This window comes from Ornithorhynchus anatinus, chromosome 5 (assembly GCF_004115215.2).
Source record: "Ornithorhynchus anatinus isolate Pmale09 chromosome 5, mOrnAna1.pri.v4, whole genome shotgun sequence".
Lineage (NCBI taxonomy): Eukaryota > Metazoa > Chordata > Mammalia > Monotremata > Ornithorhynchidae > Ornithorhynchus > Ornithorhynchus anatinus.
This window is the reverse complement of record NC_041732.1, coordinates 10,120,599-10,148,011: the sequence shown is the minus strand read 5'-3', so window position 1 is coordinate 10,148,011 and position 27,413 is coordinate 10,120,599. Positions and strand designations below refer to the sequence as shown.

Sequence of the window (27,413 nt, the reverse complement as noted above, 5' to 3'; positions counted from 1 at the left end):
ATGGGCTTGGGAGTCGGAGGACGTGGGTTCTAATCCTGGCTCCGCCACTTGCCTGCTGTGTGACCGTGGGCAAGCCACTTAACTTCTCTGTGCCTCAGATACCTCATCTGAAAAATGGGGGTTAAGACCGTGAGCCCCACGTGGGACAACCTGATGACCTTGTGTCTACCCTAGAGCTAAGAAAAGTGCTTGGCACATAGTAAGCGCTTAAATATCATTATTGTTATTATCATCATTATTTATTACGATGCATACACTCAAGAGAAGTGGTTTCGGCCTCATTCACCAACCCAAGAGTTCCAGCTGACACAGCGACAGTTTTCGGGTGGCAACTGGCTGGAAGGTTTGAGCCGCGAGAAGAGCGGGAGCCGGGTCAGTGGGGAGAGGAAGGGAGCCAGGGGAGAAGAGAGCCAGGGTCGGGGGAGAGCTGGGACCTGAAAGTCTGAAGCCATCAGAACAGTCTGGAGGGCAAAGAGCAGCAGAGCCAGGCCCGGCCGCCGGAAGAGGGTCTGCCTGGTGAGGGGGAGCTGGGCCGAGGCAGAAGTAGGGGTGACCGGGGGAGCCAGAGCACAGACCAGGGTGATTGCCCAACTCGGGAGGAGAACAAGCCCAGGACGCCAGGACACCTGCGCTGCTGACCTGATGTTTTCCACTGAACAATCTGAAGCATGTGGCAGGGCCAGAAACATCAGCGGAGGACAAATCCAATGGTTTCTGCCCCATCCTAATCCTCCTCGAAAGCTCCGCTGCCTTTGATACTGTCATCTACCCCCTTCTCCTGGAAACATTATCTAATCTTAGTTTCACTGATACTGTCCTCTCCTGGTTCACCTCCTATCTTTCTGGCCACTCGGTCTCTTTTCCTCCTTTGGCTCCCACCCTCTAACTGTGGGTGTCCCTCAAGGTTCAGTTCTGGGTCCCCTTCTATTCTCCATTTACACCCATTCCCTTGGAGAATTCATTCGCACTCTCGGATTCAACTGCGTTCTTTGGAAATGATTCCCAACTCGACCTCTCTAGCCCTGATCTCTCTCCCTCTCTCTCTCTCTGCAGTCTCCAATTTCCTCCTGCCTTCAGGACTTCTCTACCTGGATGTGCCACCAACATCTCAAACTTAATATGTCCATGACAGAGCTCTGTCCTCCCTCTGTCTTTCCCATCACTGTAGGTAACTCCGCTATTCTCCCTGTCTCACAAGCTGGTAACACTGGCATTATCCTCGACTCATCTCTCTCATTCGACCCACTTATTTGATCTTTCGCCATATTTTGCCAGCTCTAGCATCACGACATCTCTGAAATCTTCCCTTTCCATCCCAACTGCTAATCCAAGTACTTAATCTTATCCAGTCTTGGCTACTTCATCAGCCTCCTTGCTGACCAATCTTACCTCATTCTGCTGCCTGGATCACTTTTCTGAAAAGAAAACTTAGTCCATCTTTCCCCACCCCTCAAGAACCTCCAGGGGTTGCCCATCCACCTCTACATCAAATAAAAACGCATTACTACTGGCTTTAAAGCATTCAGTCAGCGTCCCCCTCCTACCTTATCTCACCCAGCTTGGACACTTCACTCCTCTAGTGCCAACCTATTCACTGCACCTCGACCTCTTCTAACCCACCGCCTACCCCTTCCCTGCATCCTCCATCTGGTCTGGCGCTCCCTTCACCTTTATATCTAACAGACCACCATCCTCGCCACTTGCGAAGTCTTACGAAAATCACCTCTCGTCTAAGAGGGCTTCCCCAACTAAGCCCTCATTCCCCTCGCTCCCTCTCCTTTCCGCATCGCCTGTGCAATTAGATCTGTACTTTTTAAGCACTTGATATTCACTCTACCCTCATCCCCACAGCACTTATGTATCTCTCTGTAATTTATTTTAATGTTTGCCTTCCTCTCTTGTAGACTGTAAGCTCCTTAGGAGAAGCAGAGTGGCTTAGTGGAAAGAGCTTGGGAGTCAGAGGATGTGGGTTCTAATCCCGGATCCGCCACTTGTCAGCTCTGTGACTTTGGGCAAGTCACTTAACTTCTCTGTGTCTCAGTTACCTCATCTGTAAAATGGGGATTAAGTCTGTGAGCCCCACGTGGGACAACCTCATCACCTTGCATCTCCTCAGTGCTTAGAAGAGTGCTTTGCTTACAGTAAGCACTTAACAAATGCCATTATTATTATTTTTATTATTATTGCAGGCAGGTAACATGTCTCCCATATCTGCTGTTAGGTGCTATCTTAAGCGTTCAGTGCTTGGCGTGCAGTGAGTACTCAATAAATGCCGTCAATTTGATTGATCTTAACAAGAAAAAAAATAAATGGAAGATCATTTGTGTGAACCCCTCTCAGGGTCGCACCTGGAGATTTTCCAGTACTGTACCAGTCTCGACTATGCGAGGGAGAGTCAAGCAGAGGCTTACCCATTCCATTTCTAGCTTGAGCAGTGGCTAGCGAGTGGAAGGCAATCTGCTACAAATCAAAACACACCTAGGCTGGACAGCAGCAGCATGGGAGAGTGTCAAGGGTGGATACTCAAGTTTACTGCAAGGAAGGAGGCAATGGTAAGCCACTTTTGTATTTTTACCAAGAAAGCTCTGTGGATCCACTACCAGAATGATTGCAGATGGAGTTGGGACGTTCTGGGAGAGATGTGTCCGTGGTGTCGCTATGGGTCGGGGATGACTCGACAGCATAAGACAAGACATTTGTGTGACATTTACAAGGGCTGAGTTCTGGGGTTTTCCTCTGAATCACATCTCTGGCACTTTCTGCCTGGGCTAATCAGCAGTGACCTGCAAGCAGTTCACACAGAGGAGTCCCCAGGGTGTAATCTTCCCCAAGACAGATTGTGAGATAGCCCTGAACAGAGACCACCCCCTCCTCCTCAAATGACTCCCCAGGGCCATGTGGAAGGAATTCTGCACTAAGGCAATATAGAAACATCACAGGCCTCAACCTCCTGCATCGGTCAACTCAGTCAGTCAATCATATTTATTGAGCACTTACTGTGTGCAGAGCACTGTACTAAGTGCTTGGGAGAGTGCAATATAACAAACAGACCCATTCCCTGCCCACAATGAGCTTACAGTCTAGAGTGGGAGACAGACATTAATATAAGTAAATAAACTACAGAATTGAACATAAGTGCTGTGGGGCTAGGAGGGGAGGAGATGAATAAAGAAGCAAGTCAGTGTGATGCAGAAGGATTGGGAGAAGAGGAAAGGAGGGTTTAGTCAGGGAAGACCTCTTGGAGGGGAGAGTAATGGGTCTACAACAGGGCCACAGGGTCAGAAGATGTCGGGGCCAGAAAAGTATCCTGTGGTCTGACCGAAGGGAGAATGGAGCAGCGGGCAAGGCCGTGGCCTAGTGAATTTGCCATCATTTCAGTTTGCTGGGGCTACTGTGGGGCTTTTGTTTTTGTTTTTATGGTATTTGTTAGGTGCTTCCCATGTACCGAGCACTGTACTAAGCGCTGGGGTAGAACCAAGCTAATCAGGTTGGACACGGTCCAAGTGCCACATGGGGCTCCCCTAGGGCCTTTCCCTTGGGCCCCGCGTCCCGGGCGCACAGACTTACGTAGGGTTGTTGCACTGCCGCTCTGCATTCTGCACGCCCGCTCCGCAGGACCGCGAGCAGACCGACCACGAGCTCCAGGCCCCCCAGCCGCCATGGATGGCTTCTGGCCGGAAGCCCTTGTGCACGCAGTCTCCGTTGAAGCACCACTGTGGAGGAGCAAGGACAGCCAGCTGTGAGTCGGGGGTGAACCACAGCGCCATGGTTGGCTCCAGGCAGTTGGTAAGAGGGGGGACGCTTCGGGGCGCCCCCGCAACTCTGAGGGGATTTTCTACTCAGAACTTTGGAGGCTCCGCAATTTTTAGGTCCGCTAAAGACGGAAGTTGTGAGTAGACAGCTTTTTGTTTTCATGGTATTTGTTAAGTCCTTTCTGTGTGTCGAGCCTTACTGTGTTCTAAGTGCTGGGATAGATGAGTAGACAGCTTTTTTTTTTGTAATGGCATTTGTTAAGTCCTTACTGTGCGCCAAGCCTTACTGTGTTCTAAATGCCGGGATAGATACAAGTTAATCAGGTCAGATACAATCCCTGTCCCACATGGGGCTCACAGTCTAAGTAGGAGGGACAACAGGATTTGAATTCCCATTTTACTGTTGAGGAAACTGAGGCATAGAGAAGTTAAGTGACTTGCCCAAGGTCAACAGCAAGCAATCGGTAGAGCTGGGATTAGAAGCCAGATTCTCTGACTACCAGGCCCATGCTCTTTCCTCTAGGCCAGGCTTCTTCATTTGTTTGGACCGTTAATACTTTCTGACATTGGTTCAGGGGAACTTGCACATAACATGCCTTATGAAGTCACCGTGGCCTGCGGTGTGTCCATTTCGCGACCATGCTTTATCAAATTTTTTCCTCTCTTTGAGAGGCCAGGTGTCTGAAGCCAGCCCTAAACAGAGTACAAGCTTGCAGCGGGAGGAAAGATACTTTTAACTCACCTCCTCTCCCAAGCCAGGGGACCACTTTCACCAGACAAATCAGAAATGATTTTCCTACCAAGACCCTCCTGCCTGCAAAGCTGCTGAAGGTGCCAGATTTATGGTGACGAGACTCGATCTGTAGCCCAGGCGGGTATTTCCACCAGGGGGAAATTAGGCAGCACCTCCGCCAAGGCTGATTTAAGAGCCCGGGAATCCAGGATCTTTTGAGAAGCCGTCCCCAGCAAGCTTGCAGACATAAGTTTGCAAGCAGCGTTGCCTAGTGGATAGAGCATGGGCCTGAGAGTCAGAAGGTCCTGGGTTCTAATCACAACTCCTCCAACTCTCTGTTGTGTGACCTTGAGCAAGTCGCATCACTTCTCTGTGCCTCAGTTGCTTCATCTGTAAAAGGGAATTAAGGCTGTGAGCCCTATGCGGGACAGGGAGTGTGTCCAACCTAATTAGCTATTAACTCGCATCTAACCTAGCATTAGTACAGTGCTTGGCACATAGCACTTAACTAATACCATTAAGAAAAAAAAGTTCTGGCTCGGCCTCGGTCTTCAGGCGGAGATCGAGATCCCCTGAGCCGGGTTACTCACAAACCACACCCCAGGGGTGATGCATGTCTTTGCCACCCGAGTCTAGTTTGGTTACAAGCCAGATCGTCTCTCCTTCGTGTTCCTGGCAGGAAGAGGTGGTTTGCATGGTGGCCTGGTCAACCAGACAGCGTCTTGGGACGATAAAGAAGCGGGGGCCAGCCTCTGCTGGGGGCCAGCGTGTCGGTCGGTCAATCATATTCATTGAGTACTTCCTATGTGCAGAGCATGGTAACATGCACTGGGAGAGTACGATATAACAATGGACATATTCCCTGCCTACAACAAGCTTACAGTCTAGAGTGGGAGACAGACATTAGTATAAATAAATAAATTATGGATATGTACATAAGTGCTGTGGGGCTGGGAAGGGGGATGAATAAAGGGAGCAAGTTAGGGCGATGCAGAAGGGAGTGGGCGAAGAGGAAAGGAGAGTTCAGTCAGGGATGTCAGGCGTGTCCGAGTCTGTATACGGCTGGGAAGTCCTCGAGCTGGGAGCTGGCCTGAGACTAAGCAGAGACACATCTCCCCCAGGGGGACTCATCTTAACGCGGAGTAAACTAAATGCACAGTGGACGGCAGATGGAAGTTTCCTGTGAGGCGAATGAGAGCTTGAGCATTTAGGCAGTTGACAAGGCGTACTTCTGGGGACCCACCAGCTCAGACAGGGCCACAGAATGGCCCCCAGTACCCAGGCCCCTGGTGGATCCCCCATCTCTAATTCAGCTTCTGCACAAGTGCTAAGGGGAAGTGGTGGAACCACTGGGATGTGAGTTTTCTGTGTATCTCAGAGCAAGCTATCTATAGGATTTCAATTGTGTTCCTCTGTGCCTGTAAATTTCTGCCTAGTGTTTTGTGGCTCTGTAGCTTGATTCCTTTACTATTATTTAAGTCTTTGCGCCTGCCTTGCTTCCTATGTTCTTCCAGGACAGGGACATCTTACTCTTTCAGGGCTTAAGACAGAAGTCAGTACGCAGAAGATCCTTCTTAAATGTTGCTGACTTGACTTCACACCCTGACTGGCTGACACTGAAAAATAAAGAGCTCAGGAAGTCTGGTCACTTTTGAGTTATCGATAACCCGGGTGGGGGTGGGGTGGGGAAGGGCCTTAGGACGATTTGTATGAATGATTTATTTGTTCCTCTGACAAATATCTATTTATTTATGTATTTAGAATGTCTGTCTCCCCCTCAAGCCAGTGAGCTCATCATGGGTAGGGAATGTGTCTGTTTATTGTTATAGTGTACTCTCCCAAGCACTTAGTACAGTGTTTTGCACATAGTAAGCACACAGTAAATATGACTGAATGAAAGAATGAATGAATGGACAAATGCGGTCAGTTCTGCTTTAACGCGTGTTTATAGTCTCTAGACTGTAAGATGGTTGCGAATAGGGAACGGGTTTACCAGTTTGTGGTACTGTACTCTCCTAAGGACTCAATACAGTGCTCTGTATACAGTAAGTGCTTAATAAATAGCAACGATGGATTGATTGATAAACTGTCCATTTTGCATAGTATTAGGGAATGTTTCGACAAAGTGGCCCTGGGTGAATCGTGGCATGGTATCAGGAGAAACGGCCATGGGTATATGCACGCTAAATCGGCCCATGGATAAAAAACATGGGAGTAATTTAGCACTTATTATGGGCCAAGCACTGTACTGAGCACTGGGTAGAAACACGATAATCAGACCTGGACATGAGTACTAAAGTGCAAGTCATCCTTCCTCTCTCCAGGTTGCGAGCCCCAGTTAGGGGAGAACTGACTGGAATGGTTGCAGAGGTGAAAGAGCTGCTCTCTGACTTCTGGACCCTCTATCCAGATTGCCCAAATGGGATTTTAGGCCAATAATGAAAGCCCGCCTCCCTCCAGGAATTCTGCAGTCAGGTTGGCCTAGTGGGAAGCAGGCTCGGCGCATCAGGTGAAAGAGCAGGGCTGGGAATCAGAGGACCTGGGTTCTAATCCTGGCTTGCCACTTGACTGCTGGGTGATCGTGGACAAGTCACTTAACCTCTCTGTGCCTAGCTTCCCTCATCCGCAAAATGTCGATCAAATACCTGCTTTCTCTCTCCTTAGACTGTGAGCACTGTGTGGGGTGGGGACTGTGTCCAATCTGATAATCTTCTATCTACCCCAGGGCTTATTACAATGCTTGGCATGTAGTAAGTGTTTAATAAGTACTGTTATTATTATTACTATATTCAGAGAGGTGCCATTAAATAATAATAATCACTGTGGCACTGCTGGAATGACCCTTCCTCTGCATGCAAGCAGCTATGGCTCACACACTTACAACACTCTGCTCCTGCCAGATGCCTAAATAACCTCTTAGAGGGACACTGAAGCCCTCCCCCCTGCCACCCGCCCCGGGGCAGCTCCGGGAACTTACCTTGCTCTCGCCACAGGTAGTGCCGTCCACAGCAGCATCCAGCTTGGAATGGCAGGTAGTGCCCACGGAGCACCAAAGGGTGTTACAGACATTCTGCAAGAAATGAGCGATGTCAGGGCTCTTGGCATTTCAGATTCCCGGGGGATCTCGGGGCTCTCCCATTCAGAATCTCTCCTTCTTTCTATCCCGCTTGCTCTCCTACTGTCTCCTTTTCATTCGGGGCCCACTCAGGCACTGGGGAGGCCGGAGGAGGCCGGAAAAGCCCGAGTGGGTGCGAGGGACCAGAGAGATGGGTGATCCCTCCAGGTTGTCGATGGAGTGGACCATAGCGTAGTGGATAGAGCACGGGCCCGTGAGTCAAAAAGACCTGGGTTCTAATTCTGGCTCCACCACACAGCTGCTGTGTGACTCTGGGCAAGTTACTTCACTTCTGTGGGCCTCAGTTACCTCATATGTAAAATAGGGATTGAGACTGTGAGTCCCATGTGGGACAGGGACTGTGTCCAAGCTGACTGACTTGAATCTACCCCAGTGCTTAGAACAATTCTTGGCACATGGTAAGCACTTAACAAGTACTATTATCATTATTATTATGTGACCAGTTTTCTAATGGTCTGTTCTCTCTCTGGTACAGATTTGGCCCTGGACAGCTTTCTGTCTGACATTTTCATTTTGGGCACCAGCCTCCCTCGGCCTCGCCTCCTGCTGCCGAGTCCCATAGCTCAGAAGTTGAGCCTCTAGTCACGGAGATCGGGGAGGGGAATGCGACGGTTCTAGAGCAAATGGGGGTGGGACCAGTCAGGAGTCCTCCCAGAGACACAAAAAGGTAAAAGAAACTGTTCATGTGGCCTTGTGACACCCTTCTATGCCATCACCTAAGCTGAGTAACGTATGTAAAGTATGTCTGTTGTTTCTGAAATCCACCGTAATGACCCATCATGTACCAAGTGCTTACAGTGGGCCCCATGGCAGTACTGAGTACTGGGTGGTGATGTGAGGTTCCATGGGAAGGAACTTGCCGTCTCTAGTCCTGCCCCTCCACGCAGGGGTCTCCACAAGAGGATCCCTCCCTCCCTGCCTCTCTCCATGAGGTTTTGGCAGCCCAGCAAGCTGGCATTTGAGGTGCCTGACTTGGGGGTTTGGGAAAGAATGAAATCCCCTGCCATTTTGAAATTGCTGCTCCTTAACCTGCCCCCTTCCTGGACCGAGTCGGGAAGTGCTGGACTCAGGAACGATGTCTCCTGAGCTCGATTCTGGGAGGGAGGGGCATTAAGGGGCAGAAATACTGCGATGGCAGGGGATTCTGATTGCCAAAGCCTCCCCCATTCCCGATCCCAGCCCCGTGAATGCCAGCTTTCTCAGGGCCGCTAAACTGCTTGTCCCCCGCTGTAGTGGGGTGAGCTAGAAGGCCATTTTGCCTATCACCTGCATATCAACTGCCTGCACCTATACAGGCTGTGCCAACCTCACTTCTAGGACAATTTATAAGTCATAGTGATATTACTGTTCCTGAAAAGGCTGACATTTCCAGATTTTTCCTCTTCCATCATCCTCTTTACTTATCTACTCTCGCTGACCCAGGTGAAGAGATAGGGGAGACACACAGCTACCGAAGCCGGAGTGGGAATAGCTCAGCGGAGGCCTGGGCAAGGGAGAGGAGCAAGAGAATGAAGGAGAGGGAGACAGAGGGAGATAGAATGAAAAAGTGGGAGGAGGGGAGGGAGAGAATATGAGGGAGAGAGGGAGAGAGAAAAGGAGAGCTCTAGAGAATGAGATGGACAAATAGAGAGGGAGAGTGAAAGGGAGAGCTCTAGAGAATGAGAAGAACAGGATAGAGAGGGAGAGAGCTAGGGAGAGCAAAAGACTGAGCTATAGAGAACGAGAAGAACAAGATAAAGAGGAAGAGAGTTAGGGAAAGTGAAAGAGAGTGCTATAGAGAATGAGATCGACAAGATAAAGAGAGAGAGGGAGAGCAAGAAGAGCTATAATAATGATAGTAATAACAATAATGGTTTTTGTTAAGCACTTATTATGTGCCAAGGTCCGTACTAAGTGCTACAGCAGATACAAGATAATCAGGTCTCCCAGGGGGCTCACTCTCTAAGTAGGAGGGAGCACAGGTATTGAATCTCCACTTTGAAGATAAGGGAACTGAGGCAAAGAGAAGTGAAGTGACTTACCCAAGGTCCAGAGCAATCAAGTGGTGGAGCTGGGACTAGAACCCAGGTCCTCTGTCTCCAGGCCTAATCTCTTTCCACTAGACCACTCTGTTTCTAGAGCTTTAGACAATGAGATGGAGAAAATAGAGAGGGAGATGGAGAGACAGAGAAGGAAAGATGGAGAGTGATAGAGGAGAGTGATAGACATTATACTCTTCCAAGTGGTTAGCATAATGCCCTGCACACAGTAAGCACTCATTAAATAACATTGATTGAGAAAGAAAGGGAGAGATAGAGGGGAAGGGAGAGGGAGATGGGGAGAGAAAGGAAGAAGAAGAGTGAGAGAGAATTACAGAGCATTAGAAAGGGAGAAGGAGAAGCAGAGGGAGAGAATAAAGAGCAAGGAGAGAAATAGATAAGAAAATAGAGAGGGAGGGAGATGGAGAAATACGGAGAGGGAGAGAGATAGAAAGAAAGGATAGCTATAGAAAATGAGTTGGAGAAAATATAGAGGAATAGGTAGAGTGACAGAAGAGCTGTAGAAAATGAGATGGAGAAGATACAGAGGGAGCGGAAGTGAGATAGAACGCAAGGAGAGCCACAGAGAATAACCTGGGGAAGATAGAGGGAGAGAGATGGAGAGAAAGAATGAGAGATGGAGAGAGATTGAGAGGTAAAGAAAGAGAGCTAAAGAGGGAAAGGGAGAGATGGGGAGATGGAGATAGAGAGCAAGACAGAGAAAGAAAGGGAGAGAGCTAGAGAGGAGGGGACATAGTATCTCACGTGGCGCCTGCCTTCCCAGATTGTCCCAGACGAATGGGGTGGTCCCACACCTGGAATGGCCAAACCAATTTCTTCCTTTAACCAGTGGCCCCAGGGGTCAGGGGAGCTTACATCCATGTCGTCGCAGAAGGTGGAGTATGCCCCATACTGGAGACGGCACTGGTGGCTGACGTCGTACAGGACCCCGGGAGGGACCGAGGGGAAGTCAATCACGTTTTTGGCAGGGGGGTCATCGAGGCACAGGCCCCAGCCTCGGCTGTGGGGGCAAACAAGATGGTCAGTGTTGGGCAGGAAGGGAGGAGACATGTCTTGAGAGGAGGCTGGGGGGAGAAGAAAGGAGGAGGGGGGAGGAGGAGAAAGGAGGAGGGGGGAGGAGGAGAGAGGAGGAAGGAGGATGAGGAGAAAGGAGGAAGAAGGAGGAGAGAGAAGGAAGAAGGAGGAGGAGAGAAGAGTAGGAAGAGGGAGGAGGAGAGGAGAAGGAGGAGGTGAGAGAAGGGAGGAGGAAGAGGGTGGAGAGGGGGAGGAGGTGGAAGGAAGAGGATGCTGCAGAAGAGGAGGTGGTGGAAGAGGAGATGGAGGAGGAAGAAGGGAAAGGGAAGAGGAGAAGGAAGAGAAGATGGTGAAGGAAGAAGGAGGAGGAGAAGAGAAGATGGTGAAGGGGGAAGAGGAGGAGGAAAGAAGGAAGAGAAGGAGGAGGAGGAAGAGAAGGAAGAGGCTGGCCAATTTGGGCCAATCAAGTTCCGGGGCAGGGAAACCTTTAGTCACTTCTCTGGGCCAGGTCCAACCCACCAATATCTTTCTCTTCCTGAAGCTGAGCTTCTACCTCTCTGATTCAGGAGTCGGATGGGCAGTTACAGCACCTCACCTTGTAGAATGACAGCCACACGGAGCAGCTTGGAGGGTTCTGGGAATTTTTAGGGCTCTCAGTGTCATCCTGCCTAGCAGGGACCTGACCAAAGGAACCCGGCTTCTCTTTCCACCCAACATTAGCCAATCAAAACCTTAATCCTTAATTGTCTGGAGCTCTCCTTTTCACTCTCTTTCTCTCACATTCTCTTTCTCCATCCTCCCACTCTTGATGAGTTTGGCGCATTGGACCCTTTTTAATAGCTGGCAGATGGGATGCAGACAGCCGTATTGTGAGCGTTTCTGGCTGCAGGAGTTAGGGACGGGGATGAAACGGAGATTTAATCAATTGGCCCCAAACTGTGCTCTCGATGGGATGGAACTGGGGCTTGGGACGAAGCCCATCAGAGCCTCTGAGGCCATGTGGCTTCCGTGAAGCTGCAGCAAATAGAACTGGAGGAGGATTGATTTAAGGGCTTTAGAAGAGCACGGCAGGAGAGACCAGAGAAAAGAAATGTTTTAAGCTAATGTTGACTCATCTCCAAAAGAAATCTTCACGGATCAATAAATCAGTAATATTTATTGAATGCCTACTGTGTCCAGACACAGTACTAAGCAATTTGGAGAGTACTTCAATTGTGAGCTCTGTGTGGGACAAGTACCGTCTGACCCGATTATCTTGTATCTTCCCCAGTGCTTATTAGAACAGTTCTTGACACATAGTAAGTGCATAACAAATTCCATCATTATCATTATTATTACTATCATCACTGTACAGTATTATAGAGTTGGTAGACAAGTTCCTTGACCCCTAAAGAATTTACAGTATAGGTGGGAAGACAGGCATCAAAATGAGCTAATTATGGGTATGTTCATAAGTGCTGATGGTGGGGTGAACATCAAATTATCAAAGGGTACAACCCCAAGGGCACAGGCAACGCAAAACGGGGAGAGAGTACAGGAATAGAGGACTTAATCGGGCAAGGCCTCTCAGAAGAGATGTGAGGCTTGGAAGGTGGGCAGAGTGGTGGTCTGTCATATATGGAGGGGGAGGGCGTTCCAGGCCAGAGGAAGGACATTCCAGGTCAAGGGATCGGGGGTGAGACAGACGAGGTCGAGGTATGGTGATTAGGTTGGCGTTAGAGGAACAAAATGTGAGGACTAGGCTGTAATAAGAAGGTATGATAATAATAATAATAATAATTATGGTATTTGTTAAGTGCTTACTATGCTCCAGGCACTGTGCTAAGCACTGGGGTGGATACGAGCAGATTGGGTTGGATAGAGTCCCTGTCCATGTGGGGCTCACAGTCTCAATTCCCATTTTACAGTTGAGGTAACCGAGGCCCAGAGAAGTGAAGCGAATTGCCCAAAGTCACACAGCAGACAAGTGCCAGAGCCGAGATTAGAATCCATGACCCAACTGAGCGTTTTAAAGGAGATAGTAAGGAATTTCTGTTTGATGGGAAGGTGAATGGGCAACCAATGGAGTTCTTGAGGAGTGAGGAATGCTTTTATCACCATGGCTACTGAAGTGGAAATGGGAAGCAGGGCAAATCCCACACCCTTAGACTGGGAGTCCCTTTTGGGACAGGGACTGTGTCCATTGTGATTATCCTGTACCCATCCCAGGCCTTAGCTCAGTGCTTGGCACCCAGTTTGCACTGAACAAATATCACAATACGATGATGATGATGATCCAGAGTGCTTTCAAAATACTGAGCTAATAACAATTATGTCAATATTAAGCATTTACTATGTGCTAGACTCTGAAGTAGATACAGAGTTTTGTCCCTGGACCCAATCTCTGGCCCACATCAGGCTACTTTATCCCCAATTTACAGATGAGGATAAGGATGCCCAGAGAGATAAAATGATTTGCCTAAGGTCACAGCAGTCAAGTGGCAGAGCAAGGACTAGAACTCAGGTCTCCTGACTCCCAGTCCCAAGCTCTTTCCAGTAGGGGACACTGCCTCCCATCTCACACACCTCTTGATGCACTTGGGGTTTCCAATCCGAAGCCCTCATAGTTTAACTCTCACTCGCTCTCGAGGAGTCATTTCAGCTCGAAAACGGTAGCTTTGTTCTCAAAGGACCCAGTGTTGTGGGAGAATTGGTATGGTAACCTTTGATCTGATGGAAACGAATGGGTTCGGGGGTACGTGGTTCAAAAATATCACAGTGACTGACATTTTGGGTTACAAATCCCTATATTATTGGTATCTCCGCCCACAGCAGAATGCTTTCCACCCTGACCACTCACTGGTATTTTACTGAATTAAATCCATGTGAAATTGCCAAAAACACACAGAAACACTAATTATAGTACCGTCCGGTCCGGTAAGGCCAAGGTAGAGGCTGGGGAGTGTAGTGGCCTCAGGCCACACACCTGCAACCACATTTGAATCAGAGAAGCAGTGTCGCTTAGTGGAAAGGGCCTCAGTTACCTCAACTGTAAAATGGGAATTGAGACTGTGAGCCCCACATGGACAGGGACTCTATCCAACCCAATCTGCTCGTATCCACCCCAAGAGAATTTGGTGTAGGAAGAAATAATAATAATAATAATATTTGTTAAGCATTTACTACATGGCAAGCAGTATTCTAAGCGCTTGGGTAGATACAGTGTAATCAGATTGTCCCAAGTGGGGCTCATAGTCTTAATCCTCATTTTACAGGTGAAGTAACTGAGGCACAGAGAAGTTAAGTGACTTGCCCAAAGTCACACAGCTGATAAGTGGAGGACCTGGGATTAGAACCCACGACCTGCCTCTCAAACCTTGGTTCCTTCCCTCGGCAGACTCTTTGGCACCTTGATCGAACAAGGCAAAAAGCTCAAGAGAGAGCTCCCTTCTGACAGAACTTCAGCATTTCTTTTCTCTTTGACTCAGCTCTTCCTCAGGAATCAACAACCTCATTTCTAAAAGCCGTAAGAAGATCCCATCTCAGGGATTGGGGGGCCAAGAAGGCTAGCCTAGAATCAAGTAATAATATATTTTTATTGTGGTTTTTATTAAGTGCTTACTATGTGCCACGCACTGTACTAAGCGCTGGGGTAGATACAAGCTAAATGCAAGCTAATCAGGTTGGACCCAGTCCCTGTCCTGCATAGGGCTCACAGTCTTAAACCCCATTTTGCAGGTGAGGTAACTGAGGCACAGACTGGCCCGAAGTCACACAGCAGACAAGTAGTGGAACCGGGATTGGAACTCAGGTCCTTCTGACCCCCATGCCCGCGCTCTATCCACTAGGCCGTACTGTTCCTGTAAGCACTTATTGAGTGCCTAGAGTAAGATGAGCACTGTACTAAATGCTTGGGAGAGTCCAGTAGAGTTAGTAGTCATAAACTCTGCCCTCAAGGACCTTATAATCTATTGTGTGAAGAACACAGTACCAAGTACTTGGGAAAGTACAGCAGAGTTAGTAGAAGTGAGAAGCAGAGTGGCCTAGTGGAAAGAGCATGGGCCTGGGAGTCAGAGGACCTGGGTTCTAATCCCAGTTCTACCAAATGCTTGCTGTGTGACCTTGGGCAAGTCACTTAACTTCTCTGGGCCTCAGTTCCCTAATCTGTAAAATGGGGATTAAGACTGAGAGGCCTATGTGGGACAGGACTGTGTCCAACCTGATGATCTCGTATCTATCCCAGTGCTTAGAACAGTGCCTGGCACACAGTAAGCACTTAACAAATATCATTATTATTATTATTAATACCAGCCAGGGGGGCTTTTGTTTGTTCCATCTGCCTGTGGGCCCAAAGGCTGACCCGACCAGTGGTCATAAGTCATCCTGTGCCCCACAAGCCAAGTTCATCCGAGCCGAGGGGTAAAACTCCAACTCACTACTCTCATCCCGACGCGTCACTCTCCCCAACTTCAAAGACTTCTTGAAGGCACATCTCCTCCAAGAGGCCTTCCCCAACTAAGCCCTCATTTCCTCTTCTCCCGCTCCCCTCTGCATCACCCTCGCACTTGGATTTGCACCTTTCATTCACCCCTCCCTCAGTCCCACAGCACTTACGCACTTATCCATAATTCATTTATTTATACTCATGTCTGTCATGTCCCCCTCTGAACTGTAAGCTCACAGTGGGCTGGGAAAGTGCCAAGCAACTCTGTTACACCGTACTATCCCAAGAGCTTAGTAAAGTGCTCTGCACACAGTAAGCTCTCAGTGAGTACTGCTCAGTGACTGATTGACTCTCCTTGACTTGTGGCCTTCTGAGGGCCTCGTCTCGGCTCGAATCGTTCTGGCTAAATCAATCGATTAATCTGTCAATCGATCAATGTATTTATTGAGCACTTACTATGTTGCAGAGCCCTGTACTAAGCATTTGGGATAGCAACGTACAACAGAATTGGCAAACAAGTCACTCTTCACTTGCACCAAAATGATGCAGGCTTTGGCTTGCCCTCGCCTCTTAGCTTTGGTCAACCTGTCTCACACTAGGTGAGGCAAAGTGTGTATGTGTGTGAACACCTGTGTGTGTTGGGGCGGGGTGGGGGGAGTCAGGACCCCCAAACCCCAGATTTACATTCTTGACATTAGGAACATATCAGTCCTTGGTTGTTTCTCTGCATTCTGCTTTGTAAAGAACTGCTATCCACTGCCTCACTTTAGTTTCACTCTTGCATTGACCAGCTCTCCTTTTTGCAAATGATTCTGATAACTGAGTCTCCCCCAAAATGCACTTGACTTTATTTATGCAACCATTTCCTAAGAGAGGAAGGCAGTAGAGTTTTTTGGCCCGAAATACCCAAATAAAGGAGATCATGCTGTAATTTTAGCCTCGATCAGTTGGATAATCTACCCAGTCAGCAGCTTCTGTTAGGCAATTTGATTTTCCCAAGATCAAAGGATGTGATCTTTTCTCAAACAAAACCACCACCCTCAGTAACAACCATAAACCAAGAACAAATCCAGACTGGCAGGGGAAGGAGGTTTACTTTGGTTTACCTCTATCAAAGCCAAGGCAGCCATTTGCAAATGGACCAAGGGCATCTGCCTCCAAAGTCCATCAGGAATAAATGGAAGGTCAATTTTGGCAAAGTGGTGCTGTTTTGTACCTTGGTCAACCCACCGGGAACCTTCAGGCAAATCTTCCCCTAAGGTCTGGAGGCCTGGAGCCAGCCATCTTATGGCTTGAAGCTGGTTGTTTCTTTCCGTGCATTAACTTCCAGCTTTGATTTTAGCCCAGCCACGCTGCTTTTAATAATAATTACGGTATTTATTATGGTATTTGTTAAGCCCTTACTGCGTGCCAGGGTATTTGTTAAGCACTTACTATATGCCAGGCACTGTACTAAGCATTGGGGTGGATACAAGCAAATCAGGTTGGACGTAGTCCCTGCCCCCCTGGGGCTCACAGTCTCCATCCCCATTTTACAGATGAGGTAACTGAGGTCCAGAGAGGTGAAGTGATTTGCTCAAGGTCACACAGCAGATAAAGTAGCAGAGCCGGGATTAAAATACACGACCTTCTGACTCCCAGGCCTGTGCTCTATCCACTATGCCATGCTCCTTGTAGATTTAGTTGCAGCATTTAGATTAAGCCCATGAGAGAAGTTTCTGACTGCTGCACATTCTGAGGTGCAGAAATAGTGGTAGACAGACTCAACCAGTCAATCAATCAATCAATCGTATTTATTGAGCACTTACTGTGGGCAGAGCACTGTACTAAGCGCTCGGGAGATTACAATAAGAACAAGGGGGCTAGGAGCCAATGGCTTGTAGGTGAGGAAGTGCTTACTTATGGACTGTTGCCTTGGCTGAGGGGCAGAGAGAGAAGCACGTCAACTATCCAGACACATCTGCCGCTGGTTAGCCCAGTCTGGTTGTGTTCCTGAGGGCCCGCCCTACCCTTCTGACATCTGAATCAAGATGTTCCCTGATCTGGGGCCCAGGGTGTGAGGAGAGAGGTTGTGAGCTGGCCTGTCTCTCAAGGTTGCCAAAACAGTCCCGAGCTCGCTGAAGCGGAAAGCTGGGGTCTAAAGCAGCGGCAGGGAATCTTTCAGGCCTTCCCACTGGTTATGGGATTCCTGAGCTCTACAAAACTGTTTAGTTCGTGTTTTCCCACTCCTCAAGAATCTCCACTGGTTGCCCATTCACCTCCACAACAAGCAGAAACTCCTTACCATTGGTTTTAAAGCACGCGATCACCTCGCCCCTTCCTACCTTACCTCCCTGATTTCCTACTACGACCCAGCCTGCACACTTCGTTCCTCTAATACCAACCTATTCACTGTACCTCAATTTCATCTATCTCTCCGTTGATCTCTCGCTCACAACCTGTCTCTGGCCTGGAAGTCCCTCCCTCTTCATATCTGACAGACGATCGCTCTCCCCACCTTCAAAGCTTTATTAGAAACACATCTCAACAGGCCTTTCCCAACTAAGCCCTCTTTTCCTCCTCTCTCACTCCCTTCTTTGCTGCCCTTACATTTAGATTTGCACCCTTTATTCACGTCTCCCCCAGCCCCGGAGTACTTACGTACAGATCCGTAATTCATTTATGTGGGCAGGGAATATGTCTACCAGCACTGTTATATAGTACTCTCCCAAGTGCTTAGTACAGTGCTCTGCACACATAAGTACTCAAAAAACATGATTAATTGATTGATTCCATTTCCTTGCAGGTGGGATTCAGACTCCCATTCAGGGATAAAAAATTTTCATTTTGCAAGTCAGGGGTGAAAATGAGGTGGGGATTATAGCGGAAAGGGGAGGCGGAAGGGGATGTGCTTCAAAGAGCTAAGAGGCTGCCATTTTGGACTTTCTCAGCCCTGACAGAAGATTCTCAGGCCACGTGACTGGTCTGGAATGAGCAAACCCGGGAATCCAACTCAGAGAGCTGTGGGAGAGAGGTCCATTGCCTCCCACTGCTCTCTGTGGAGCTGGTCCCTGAGCCCCCCCAAACTTGTCACGGGGATTTTGCCTTCCCTCCTCCATTGGTGAAACTGCAGGCAGGCTGAGAGTGCAGAAGAGCGGAGCACAGAGCTCAGGGCAGTGTTCAAGACGGCGGAGAGACCTAGGGCAAGACCCAGGGCAGTGTACACTACCAGTCCAGCACTTGGGGAGCCCAGTGGGAACAAGGTGAAGGTAGTATCTTCCAGGGGATGAAAGAAGGACAGCATAGAAAGAGAAAAAGGAAGCCTTCCTGGCCGGTGGAGTTCTTCCCGCCCCCACCGCATTCCTTGCTGGCTCTTACAACAATGGTAATAGTAACCATAATAAGTGTGATATTTGTTAAGTGCTTACTATGTGCCATCCACTGTACTGAGTGCTGGGGAAGATATAAGAATCGGGTTGGACACGGTCCCTGTCTCACCTGAGCCTCACAGTCTAAGTAGGCGGAAGATGGGCCTTGAATCCCCATTTTACAGATGAAGAAACTGAGGCACGGAGAAGATACGTGACCTGCCCCAGTATACCCAGCAGACAAGTGACAGATCCGGGATTAGAACCCAGGCCCCCCGCCTCCCGGGCCCGTGCTCTTCCCACTGGGACACGCCGCTGCCCTCGTGGGACGGGAAGGAGAAGGGGCCATCTGGCTTAGAAGGAAGCGGGAGGGGCGGACTTACTCGAGGAACCTTGTGACGTATTCGCGGCTGCAGCGGGACCAGGTGAGTGGAGAGGTGTCATACAGGAGCTGTGGAGACATGATGAAAGGTCTTTTCCCAACTGGTTCACAGTCATTGCCGCTTCCGTCATGCTGAATGCCAAAACTGTGTAAGAGCACAGGCCCACGAAGGGAGAGGTGAGCTGGGGGCGGCAGGCAGGCTGGCCCTTCATTTCTCAGCATTTTCACACCAACGCTTATCGGCGACAGTTGTCGGCCCCCCGAGGATCAGGTGAGCCCCGCCGAGCAAGCTGGGCAAGTGCCCGGGATGCCAGGGTCAAAGACCGGGGTGGTCTCGCGTGACCACCCCAGGCTGAGGGCCGGAGGGGCTGCCCCGCCCTCTCAGCCCCCCACCAACTCGGGAAAAGCGCCATCAGCATGGGGACCAGGCCCCCCGATTCCCCGGAGCTAGTCCACCCCTTAAAATGGCTGAAGTGGGGGTGGCGGCCTTTTGTTGACGCAGAGATTGCTCCGCTTTGGCTCTGAATGTGGCCGGAGGTGTTTAGTCCCGTGGTGCGTCCCGTGGGTGCCAAGCCTCGTTCCCAGATCCCACGGCTCTCAGAGACTAAACCAAAGCGGTGTCACTGCCCGGTCTGAGAGAGGTCAAAGCTAAGGAGAACTGAGGAGGAGGGCGACCCTGCAGTGGGGGCGGTTTATGTTAGACGGAAGGAAGAGCTTTCCGGCATGGAGGGTGGTCCGACGGAAAATGGGTGCCTGACTGGCCAGGGTGATCTGATGTGCTTCTGGCTAGAGGCGGTGGGGGTGAGGGGAAAAGGGGGCGAAGAACTTTGCAGGGCCCCTCCAGCCTCAGGACTTCACAATTCAGAGGTATAATCTGGGAGGATCTAGCCTCCGGCCTCTTGAAAGTTGTTTTTGTGGTATTTGTTACATGCTTAATATGTGTTAAACACTGTTCTTAGTGCTGGGGTACGTACGAGTTGATTAGGTCAGACACAGGCCCTGCCCTGCACGGGGCTCAGTTTAAATAAGAGGGAGAACAGGTATTTTATCTCCATTTCACAGATGAGGAAACTGAGGCACAGAGAAGTGAAATGATTTGCAGGTTCTAATTCCAGTTCTGCCCCTTGCCTGCCGTGTGACCTTGAGAAAGTCATTTAACTTCCCTGGGACTCAGTTTCCTCACCTGTAAAATGGGGATTCGATACCTGTTCTCCCTCCTACTTAAACTGTGAACCCAGTGTAAGAAAGGGACTGTGTCTGACCTATTTTAAGCCTACCCCAGTACTTAGTACAGTGCTTGGCAGATAATAAGTGCTCAACAAATGCCACGATTTATAATTTTTATGACTAAAGATAATCTACATCAACAACTGGACTTCTCAGGGGAGCTGGAATTTTCTTGCCTGATTTATCTGGGTTATCGGTGGCTGATATAATGCTAACAAAAAAGCCAGGTACTTTAGGCCAAAAATACACCTAGACCTGAATCATCAAAAAATATATAAAAAAAAAGAAACATATCCCTGAAGTATTTGGCTATTTCACATTAAAATGTGGACCCAAATTGTCCAGATAACTGCTAGTGTAGACAAAGTATGTCTCAAATAGTCCCAAATTCACAAGAAAATAACCTCAAATTCACAAGCGCATCTTCCAATTTCCTTTCACTGGACCTATTCAACCATTCGATTTTTTTTGTTTTGTTTTTTTGACAGCTAAGCCATTTCCGTGTCAGGAGAAAAAAGTTTTGGGGAAGCCCTCCCTGCTGCCTCCTGGCAGCTAATTAATTAATTACGGCATTTATTGAGCGCTGACTGAGCGCCAAGCACCGTGTTAAGCTCTAGTTGCCGGGGCCAAGTCTCTCCCTGGACTTCCCAAGGGGACGTTGCGCACAATTGATGAAAGGCGTTTGGCGGCCAGAACGTGAAATGGAAGTAGAAAACGTTGGCTCTGGCCTGGGTGTGAGACATTGCCTTAAGGAACTAAGAGAGAAAATGAGGAGAGCCTTGGCAGACAAGAGCCTGGCTCTGCTACTTAGTCAAAAACCAGGCCACAGACCAGGCCTCTCCTAACGGCAAACATTCATGTCCGGGTTGGATGAACAGATTGGTGATGTGGAAGTAGCCAGCGCACGTAAACCTCGCTCCCTCAGGCCACCCGGGTCTGCGGGGAAACCATTCAGCTTCTCCCCGGGGTCGGGCTCGATGCCTGATTCCCCAGCCCCCTTCCGGCTTTGCGGCTCCCTCCCACCCCCCCCAGCAGGAGCGGCGTGGAGGTTAGGGAGAGGTTAAGGAGACTCAGTACCTGTGGCCTAGTTCGTGGGCCACGGTGAAGGCCAGCGGGAGACCCGTGTCCTCATTGATATTGCAGCTTCTGTGGGGCTGGCACATCCCCGAGACGTGAGACAGGCCCAACGTCTCGCATGGCTTGTTCATCGCCGCGCAGATGTCTTTCCTGTGACATTGGGAGAAATGCGGCCGGTCAGTAGCTTAGATAAATACGCCCTTTTCCTCACTAGCTCTAAATGCGGCTGCTGCCCGGGGGTGCTGGGACGGATTCAGCCGGGTGCTTGATTCGGGTAGGGGGACAGGGGATCGGTAAAGCCCCTGTTATGGTGGACAGGGAGGTTAGCGGGAATAATTTTGATGCCCTTGGAGCTTCCTTCCAAGGACATTTGGGAAGAGAAAAATGGCTCTGCACACCAAACCCCAGGAAGCTTTCCCCTCCAGGAAGCCCTCCCCGTTTTCATCATCACATCCAAGTCGCATAAACCCAAAGGTCACCCTTAGCACTTTAGAGATTTTATTTCTCTCCTCTACACGATTGAATAAAAATAATATTTATAATACTGGGCAAGTCACTTAATTTCTCTGTGCATCAGTTACCTCATCTGGAAAATGGGGATCAAGAGCGTGAGCCTGTGTGGGACAGGGACTTTGTCCAATCTGATTTAACTTGCATTTACCCCAGAGCTTAATACAGTGCGTGGCACATAGTAGGCACTTAACAAATACCAAAAAATAATAATAATGATGATGATGATAATAATGGTATTCATTTAGTACCCACTGGGTTCAATGGACTATGCACTAAGTGCTTGAGAATGTACACCAGAAGCAAAAGACATAATCCCTGCCCTCAGGGAGCTTTCACTCCTCTGAGGGAGACAGACATAAAGAAATTTGCAAATAGTGGAAGCAGAATGAATAAAAGAATGTAGAATTGAATTGACATATTAACACAAGTGCTAAAGATGGGTAGTAAATGAATGCCTGCTTAGATAAGCAGCGTGGCTCAGTGGAAAGAGCCCGGGCTTGGGAGTCAGAGTTCATGGGTTCGAATCCCGGCTCTGCCACTTGTCAGCTGTGTGACCGTGGGCAAGTCACTTAACTTCTCTGTGCCTCGGTTACCTCATCTGTAAAATGGGGATTAACCGTGAGCCTCACGTGGGACAACCTGGTCACCCTGTATCTACCCCAGCGCTTAGAACAGTGCTCTGCACATAGTAAGCGCTTAACAAATGCCAACATTATCGTATGGTGTGTCATAAAATGGCCATTGTGGTTGACCTCATGGATTTGGGGTGCTTCCACTTTCAACCAGGGGAAAGAATGGGGAAAACAGAGCGCCTTAACGAATAAATACGGTACTCCTGAAAGGCCTCTACGCAGGTGTTTGTAGTTTTCTTTTCCCCCAGCTCCTCCTCGAAAATTCAGTAACACAGCTGTCTAAGAAGCCCAGTAAGGACAACAAAAGAGCCTAATTGGGTTTCTTCTCCAAACGGAAACTTGGCCGTACGTTTGAGGTATACATGCTATTCCGACTAGTGTCATCGAAAGGCATGGGGCCAGGTTGCTTAATCATTTTAACCAGCCCAGGAACTCAGCAATCTCCAAATATCCGCCCAGGCTGCGTTGTCTCATTCGCCCTGGAAAAGACATTTATTTTGGAAAACTGAAGTGAGGAAGGAGAAGGAGGAGGAGGCCAGTGGGGGTTCCGGCCCTCGGAGAGTTCCGGGGGAGCCCACAGCCCGAGCAACAGCCTCGTAACACGCTGCGTTTGGAGAAGAAATGGCAGGCCTTTTGTGGCAGGATAGGGTGCGGAACTTCGGGCTTCAGACGAGCCAGGAGCTGGGATGGTAGGAGGTGAGAGGTGTCGGGGGGAGGCCAAGAAGAGGCAGAGCTCCCGGCATAATGCATAAAGAACTCTCCGAACTGACCCAAGTGGGGATCCACAGAAGACCGGAATGAGCAGGGAGCAGAAGGTCAGAGGACCTGGGTTCTAATCCCAGTTCCTCCACCTGTCTGCTGTGTGATCTTGGGTGAGTCACTTAACTTCTCTGCGCCTCAGTTACCTCATCTGTAAAATGGGGAGTAAGACCGCGAGCCCAACATGGGACATGGACTGTTTCCAATCTGATTTCCCCAGTGCTTGATACAGTGGCTGGAGCGTAGTAAGTGCTTAATTTACTACTAAGCAGCGTGGCTCCGCGGAAAGAGCACGGGCTTGGGAGTCAGAGGTCATGGGTTCTAATCCTGACTCCACCACTTGTCAGCCGTATGTGACTTTGGGCAAGTCAGTTAACTTGTCTGTGCCTCAGTTGCCTCATCTGTAAAATGGGGAATAAGACTGTGTCCCACATGGGACAACCTGATTACCTTGTATCTCCCCTGGCACTTAGAGCAGTGCTCGGCACAGAGTAAGCGCTTAACCAATACCATCATTAGTATTAACGAATACTATTAAAAAAAAGACCAAAGGAGCAGTAACTACAGGTAATTAACAGGAGACCCATTTGCTACCGAGGCTTGTAAGAAAACAGAGAACTAGAGACTAAGCTAGAGAAGCAGCAAAGCTTAGAGGACAGAACACAGGCCTAAGATTCAGAAGGACCGTGGGGATTAAGACTGTAAGCCCAAAGTGGGATGTGGACTGTGTCCAACCTGATTCAAAGGAGGAAATCTGGGTGTGGAGCACGAAAACTAGGCCAATTGTGCAGTCAGAGGCATTCTGCCCCTGATTCCATGCATTCGGGAGACCTCCCTTAACTAAGCTCTCATTTCCTCTTTTCCCACTCCCTCCTGCGTCACCCTTGCTCTTGGATTTGTTCCCTTTTTCACCCCTCCACAGCACTGATGCACATATCCATAATTTATTTATATTACGTCTGTCTCCCTCTCTAGACCGTAGGCTCTTTGTGGGCAGGGAATGTTTTACCAACTCTGTTGTGTCGTACTCTCCCAAATGCTTATTACAGAGCTCTGCAGAGAGTGAGCGCTCAATAAATACAACTGACTGATTTGGGAATGGGCCAGAAAGCTTTTTCTTTTTGAGGAGGGCTTCAGTTGGGCCACCATTGCCTCAGGGGGAACTTTTTTTAACCCTCCAATATGCCCATCAGCTCCTGAAGAGCAGCAGGGTTTGCACCTTCTGTAGCTAGGGCATCCTTGATTCCGTTCCTCGGCATTTATCTGCCACCTGAGGCCTGAGACTACGCGTCAACTTCGAGAACCTCCAGGGATTGTCCATCCACCTCCGCATCAAACAGAAACTCCTTAGCACTGGCTTTATAGCACTCAATCTCCTTGCCCCCTCCTACCTGACCTCTCTGATTTCCTACTTCAACCCAGCCCGCACAATTTGCTCCTCTAAGCCAACCTACTCATTGTACTTGGATCAGGTCGATCTCACCACCAACCCCTCACACATTCTCCCTCTGGTCTGGAAGTCCTTCCCTCTTGATATCTGACAGACGATTACTCTTCCCACCTTCAAAAGCTTTTTGAAAGTACATCTCCAAGAGGCCTTCCCTGACTAAGCTATTATTTCCTCTTCTCCCACTCCCTTGCACTTGGATTTTCTCCCTTTCTTCACCCCTCCCTCAGGCCCATAGCACTGGTGTACATATCCACAATTTATTTATTAATTCATATTAATGTCTGCCTCTCTAGAGTATAAGCCCATTTTGGACAGGGATCATGTCTACTAACTCTGTGATATAGTTGCATTGTACTCTCCCAAGCGCTTAGTACAGTAAGGGCTCAATGAATATAATTGATTGATTGAGGGGATTGATAATAGAGCTAGTGGCTCACCCAGTGCCATCTAGACCTAAATTTGTTGTGGACAGGGACTGTGTCTGTTAATTGTTGTAGTGTACCCTCTCCAGCACTTAGTACAGTGCTCTGCACACAGTAAGTACTCAATAAATATGACTGACTGATGATTGAATGAGACTCACATTCTCTATTTCCTGATGGGTGGGCACAGGGAGCCTACGAAGGTTTTTTTTTTCATGTGCAGGGTCAATCTACGGCTGCAGAGAGGGCAGCCTGTAGCGTCATGGCCCGGCGGGCGGTTGCCTTGGTAACCACTGGGGTCCTCACCGCACACAATCACCAGCTGTGCCGGGTCAGTCTACCACACAAGATGCCCTCAGCGGCTCTCTGTTCAGCAACTTTCACCCATCATGGTAGAGCCCCAGAGGCATGACCCTAGAACCCAGTATCCAGAGCACAGTGGTGCCAGCAGAGGAATCCCTCTAGATAATAATTGGAGTATTTAAGTGCTTATTAGGTGCCAGGCTCTGTACTAAGCACTGGGGTAGATAAAAGGTAATCGGGTTGGTCACAGTCTCTGTCCCACATTGGGCTCACAGTCTTAATCCCCATTTTACAGATGAGGGAAATGTCCAAGTTAAGAGACTTGGCCAAGGTCATGAAGCAGACAAGTGGCAGAACTAGGATGAGAACCCATGCTCTATCCACTAGGCCATGCTGCTTCTAGAGTACAAGCTCACTGTGGGCAGGGATTGTGGCTACCAGCTTTGTTATATTGTACTCTCCCGAGCGCTTAGTACAGGATTCTGCACATACTAAGCACTCAATCAATACCGTTGATAGTTTGAAAAAAAACCCCATCAACCTGGTGGGCATAAGAGGAAGGAGGGAAAGGGAGGGGGAGAAGGAGATGTAGGGAGGAAGAAGAAAGAAGAGGGGGGAAGATAAGAAGAAGGGAGGAAAGAGGGGAGGGAAAAGGAGAGAAGGAAAAGGGGGAGGAAATGGCAGAGGTGGAAGAGAAAAAGAACGGAGCTCCTGCCCTAACTCCAACCAGCCGGATTACCTCGTGAGCAGGACGGCCACGTCGTGATGCTGAGGGTGAGCATCGCTCTTAGTGTTGATGTTTTTCTGCCATTTGCAAAAGCTTTTCAAGGTGTTGTCGGCATGGTGGCTGATCTTCAAGTCCACCTGGGGGAAAAAAGAAGCCCATTTTTACAACCTCGCAGGCAGGTTCAAGAAGGTTTCCCAGTTGCAAAGCCTTCGGCAGTTCTCCGAGGTAAATGAACTGGCTGAACTAAGGAGGGGGTGAAGGAGCATGGAACCAGAGCTGCGGTGCAAACACTCCATTTTCTTCTGGTTCTTTCTGGCCTGCAGCCCGATTTCTTCTCAGCCCTTGGCCTGTGAAGTGCATGTTTATTTGCATGGCCAGATTATTAGCTTAAGAGAAGCCACGTGACCTAGTGGAGAGTGCACAGGCCTGGTAACTAGAGAGACTAATCCCGGCTCCACCACTTGTCTGCTTTGTGACCTTGGGCCAGTTACTTAACTTCTCTGTGCCTCAATTACCTCATCTGTAAAATGGACATTAAGACCGTGAGCCTCAAGAGGGAAAGGGACTGTGTCCAACCTGATTAACAAATATGACAATTACTATTTTTATTCAGCAGCCTGTAATCCCGGCCCAGTCACCAATCATCCATTCGCTTCAGGCAGCGAGCTCTTTATTATTAATAATAATAATAATAATAATTAATTGAAGTACTTATTATGTGCCAAGCATTTTTCTAAGCACTGGCGTAGATACAAGTTAATCAAGTTAGACACAATACCTGTCCCACAAGGGGCTCACACTCATAATCCCCATTACAGTTGAGGTAATGGAGGCCCAGAGGAGAGAAGTGACTTGTCCAAGGTCACACTGCAGACATGTCAGTGGAATTAGAATCCAGGTCCTTCTGACTCCCAAGCCTGTGCTCTGTCCACTAAGCCACGACACTTCTCTTCCCGCTCTTCGATCCTTGAGCCAGGAAGGGAAGTGTGAGTTGGGATGCGCGCTCCGGAGAGGAGAGAGGCAGAGCCAGAGCGGCCCCCTTTGTTCTGGGTTCTGGCCGACCAGGCCGGTGCTCTCACAGCTCGGGCAGGGGAAGGGCGTCAGTGTTACCGGGGAGACTTTCATTCATTCATTCATTCATTCATTAGTATTTATTGAGCGCTTACTATGTGCAGAGCACTGTACTAAGCGCTTGGGATGAACAAGTCGGCAACAGATAGAGACAGTCCCTGCCGTTTGACGGGCTTACAGTCTAATCAAGACTTTCCACTTCTTGCTCACCTCATCATCTTCTAACAAGACCAGGCGCACGAGGGCAATGTTGATGGGGTTCCCGATGCTGGAGTCCTGGAATAGTCCAGCCACCTGCTCAGAGGAAGGAGAAAACAACAGCGGTCAGGAGGGAAGACACTCTGACTCACAATGTTCTTCAGGCAGAAGGGCAGATCCAAGTGGAGATGGCGGCCAAGATGCCTTC

General features: G+C 49.1%; 1 protein-coding gene and 1 non-coding gene across 2 annotated transcripts in view; one reads left to right on the top strand and one right to left on the bottom strand.

Annotated features, from left to right (window-relative positions):
• ADAMTS7 (ADAM metallopeptidase with thrombospondin type 1 motif 7) overlaps window positions 1-27,413 on the bottom strand; it is a 122,450-nt gene that overhangs the window by 69,086 nt on the left and 25,951 nt on the right. The window contains 7 exon segments of the mRNA XM_029066529.2: window positions 3,568-3,713; window positions 7,463-7,555; window positions 10,516-10,660; window positions 18,828-18,971; window positions 21,131-21,280; window positions 25,949-26,073; window positions 27,218-27,301. Coding sequence (XP_028922362.2) covers window positions 3,568-3,713; window positions 7,463-7,555; window positions 10,516-10,660; window positions 18,828-18,971; window positions 21,131-21,280; window positions 25,949-26,073; window positions 27,218-27,301 — 887 coding nt within the window.
• LOC114812445 lies at window positions 2,331-2,468 on the top strand. Its single transcript, XR_003760097.1, has one exon. It is a non-coding gene; the product is annotated as a small nucleolar RNA SNORA7 (small nucleolar RNA).